We start from the raw sequence: 3,985 nt of genomic DNA, 5'->3' as shown, positions 1-3,985 counted from the left end.
AAGGTCTTTCACTATCTCAGTTGCTCACTTATGGACACGGTTCATTTTATCAATGACCTTTCTCAACTGGTATTTAGAAATGTTCTCCTATGGATCCTTCTCAGCTAGGAAGTGTCAGAAGTGGGACTTGAACTGTCTCTCCTGATTTTAAGTCTAAGGCTCTACCTAATTAGCCATACTGCTCCTAAGTTTTAAAAAAGGATCTTCATAGGTTGTTGGATACACAAAGTACAATAACATCGGTATTGGGATGGCCAGTGGGTTCCCACAACAATGGAACCAAAGCATCGTTGAAATATTGAATTTATTAGAATTATAGATATGCCTCCAGAAGAACCACGTGAATCCCCTCTATTTCCTTCAGGCATCTATCTTGTTAAGAACATTTTTTTTTTCAACAGGCTCACAATCTGCTCTTGGTTCTCGGAAGCCGTGCACTCTGCCACCTGCAGAGGTGTCTTCCCAAGGCTGTTGGCGGCCTGCAAGTCAGGTTTCTCCCGGGGAGGACAGTTTACCAGGGAAGTGACGGAATTCCAGTGCCCAGTTTTGCAAGCACAGTGTAACGGAGTGTCTCTGTTGTTGTCTAAGGCATTCACGGCCGCCCCGCAGCTCAACAGCAATTTGATCAAGTCTCCGTGGCCCTGTTCAGCGGCCAGATGCAGAGGGGTTTTTCGGTAGATGTTTCGCTCGTTGAGGTTTTTGCTTTTCCCAGCCTCAAGGAAGAGTTTCACCATTTCCATGTTGCCCTTGAGGGCCGCGTAGTGTAGGGGAGAAAAGCCGTCCATGTCTTTAGCTCCAAACCTGACTTTGTGGATCAGCAGAGATTTCACCACCTCGAGATAACCTCCAGAAGTTGCCCAGTGAAGCGGTGTCTTCTTTTCCTTGTCAGGCATATTGGGGTCAGCGCCAGAATGCAGCAGAAGCTCTACCATGGTCCTGTTGCCCACGCGGGCAGCCAGATGTAAGGGGGTCATGGAGAGCTTATTTTTGACATTTGCATCGGCTTCGTGCTGGAGCAGCTGGGCAGCGGTATCCAGGTTTCCCCTTTCACAGGCGATGTGCAGCGGGGAGATCTGCTCAGTGCTTAGTGTGTTGATCTGGGCCCCTGCGTGGATCAGCAGGCTGACCATCTCGTGCTTATTGTGCCAGGCCGCAACGTGGAGGGGGGTCTGACCGTTCCACCCTCCGACGTTGGGACTCATGCCGCTGTCCAGCAGCAGCTCCGCTGTGTAAACCGCTCCGGTCTTCACCGCCAGGTGCAGGGCTGACTCCAAACTGGCCGTCTTAGCCTCCAGGTCGGCTCCCCTCTGGATGAGGATTTCTGCGCACGCGGTCCTATCCATCTCCGCAGCCAAGAGCAGGGGCGTGTAGCGGCGATCATTCCGCACATTGAGGTCAGTGCCTCCATCTGCTAAGGCTGCCACAACTTCGGGAAGATTCTTGCGGACGCCTTCAAAAAGAGCCTGCTCCCTGGTTTCGGGAGGAAGGGCGGCTGAGTCCTTTAGCAACAGCTGGATGACAGCTCGATCATCGTGATGGAAAGCGTTGTGGACAATGCCAGAGTCTGCATTAACCCCAGCCGTTAACAAGATCTTGATGGCTTCGTCCAAACTATTTATCTCAGTGGAATCTGAGGCTGAGTCTTCATTCTTATCCACATCATCCAAGAGATGCTCATTCTCTGGGAACACCGGTGCCCCTTGGCTCTCTTCTTGGAGAACTGACCTGTGCTGGGAATGATGAGGTTTCCCAAGGTTTTCTTCCAGCATTGGCCTCAGAAGGGAGGGCTGGCCACCTGGTCCATTGAAACTCAGGGGAATCTTGGGGTCTCTTTCTAGGTTATTGCTGCCCATCCCTCCTTGGAGAACCTTTGCAGCATCCCCACGGGCCCTTTCGGCAGCTCTTTGCAAAAGAGACTTCTCTTTCCCATCCTTTCCTTCTGCCCTAGAGCCCTTGGTCATTGGATAATTGAGGATTTCAGCTGGCTCATCTACCACTGCCATACCCAGTGGGCTTTCTCTGGGGAACAGTATTTCATTGACATGCTTGTCTTCTAGAACATTCTCTATATCAGCTACATCTCCCTTACCTGATGCAGTCAGGAGATACATGGGAGGAATGGGACTGTTCCCAGGAGTCTGAGTTGGTGGGTATTTTCTAATTTTAGAGGCCCCGTAAGAAGTTGTCTTTGGCTTGACCGAAGCTTCCAGGACCCCTGTACTCTGCTTTTCAGACACTTGCTCGACAGATTTTTCCAGGTTATCTTTGTCCCTCTCCAGCAAGTGACCCACTAGCTGTCCCCCAGTCCCTTGGATGATCTCATCTGTGCCCATGGTATATTTCCTTATGACGTGATACAAGTCAGGCTCCAGTTGTTTCAGACATGGGTAAAAAAACATTCGACAAGCATGCTCCCCTTGGGAAATCAGTATGTCCAAGACCCTGGTCACTTTTTCAAGGTGTGTCTTGTAGTAAGACAGAGCCAGCTTTTGTTCAGGTGTGAAAATCCCATAGTCCACCAGTCTCTTGATGAGAACATCTGAATCCTTAATGCCTGCTGCCAGCTCCCTCTTCTTCATCTTCATGACTTCTGTTGCATAAGGACTGCTCCGGCCATAGGTTGAAGAACACATCGTGAGATGGTTAACTCATCTGCAGGCTGATTGAAAGGTTGGTCAAAGCTGGGGTCTGAGACAGAAAGATCAAAGGAACAGTGATATTTCACAGATTCTTGTCTCAAGAACAACTGTGTCCCAGAGAGTCAAGTTTCAAATAGGAATTATCAGAGATGGGGAGAAAGAAATACAGATCTGTTCTCCTTTGTCAGAGCTGCCATATTTCATTCTGGATCCTTGACAGTTCAAGACTCTAACCAAACAGAAAGAATAATAACTGGAAAAAAAGGACAAGGAAATAAAAATTTTAAAAGCCAGGCCAGAAATCAGTTTGGCAAATGCACCTTGTTTGATCCACAGTAATTTGGGAAGCAGAGATAGCTTTCTGGGGGTGGTCTGGCCAGTTAGGAGGGAAGTCTCCCCATCCTTCTGTGACAGCTTCCCTTTAGTAGGATGTCTCAGGTACCCTTTTGGTAAGTAGTAATGTAAGCAGCCTTTCATGATGACAACAAAAGCCCTTAGCGACTGTCGCTATGAAGGCTTTCCTTTTATGAAACATTGGAGAAAATGGAAGATACTATGAGCCACAGAGGAGAGAAATCCATGTAGGCAATTCCCTTTAATTCAGCCCCATTCCATTCAGCCCAATTCTATTCAGTCCAATTCATTCAAATGAATCCAATCCAATCAATTCAATTCAACAAACATTTATTAGACATCTACTCTATGCCAAGAGCTAGGTTAGATGCCAGGAACTCTAAGATGAAAATGGGACAGTCCTGGAAGGCAGTATAGTACAATGGCAAGAGCTCTCTGCAGTTGGAGCCAAGGGAATTTGCATTTGAATTTTACCTGTTCTTTATTATGTGGGATTAAATTCTATGGGCAGAGTTTACTCATCTATAAAATGATGAGGCTGGATTAACTGTTCTCTGAGTTCCTTTCACTCAGGAGCCAAGATCCTATGAGCTTCCAGGAGTTTCTTCTACTGGGAGTGGGGGGGTGGGAGTATACAACATGTGTGTGGGTAAGGAAGCACCCAATACATCTAATCAAACACATGGTGGTTTAAGAGGGGAGAGGACACCGGAGGGAATCAGGAAAGTTCTCAAGTAAGCAGTGACATCTAAGTTGTGCTCTGAAGGAAGGAAACAATGTTTCAAGAGGCAGAGGTGAGGAGGAATGTACTTACATATACATATTTTTATATGTATATATATATATATCATATACTATATATATAGACTTGTTATTTCTCCCAATAGAATATAAGCTCCTTGAGAGAATTATATAAAATATAGAGGATTAAAAAGGAAACCAATTAGATTGAACCCCAGCTATCAAAATTTGTTTCAAAAAAACATGATTTC

At 46.6% G+C, this 3,985-nt stretch overlaps 1 protein-coding gene across 1 annotated transcript; it reads right to left on the bottom strand.

The window, feature by feature from the left end:
* Positions 1-368: 368 nt before the first annotated feature.
* LOC122754528 (CARD- and ANK-domain containing inflammasome adapter protein-like) lies at positions 369-2,633 on the bottom strand. Its single transcript, XM_044003060.1, has one exon. The coding sequence runs from the start codon at positions 2,631-2,633 to the stop codon at positions 369-371; it is 2,265 nt and encodes a 754-aa protein (XP_043858995.1).
* Positions 2,634-3,985: the final 1,352 nt, after the last annotated feature.

This window comes from Dromiciops gliroides, chromosome 4, assembly GCF_019393635.1.
Source record: "Dromiciops gliroides isolate mDroGli1 chromosome 4, mDroGli1.pri, whole genome shotgun sequence".
NCBI classification, from domain to species: Eukaryota; Metazoa; Chordata; class Mammalia; order Microbiotheria; family Microbiotheriidae; genus Dromiciops; species Dromiciops gliroides.
This window is presented reverse-complemented; position numbering and strand designations above follow the sequence as displayed.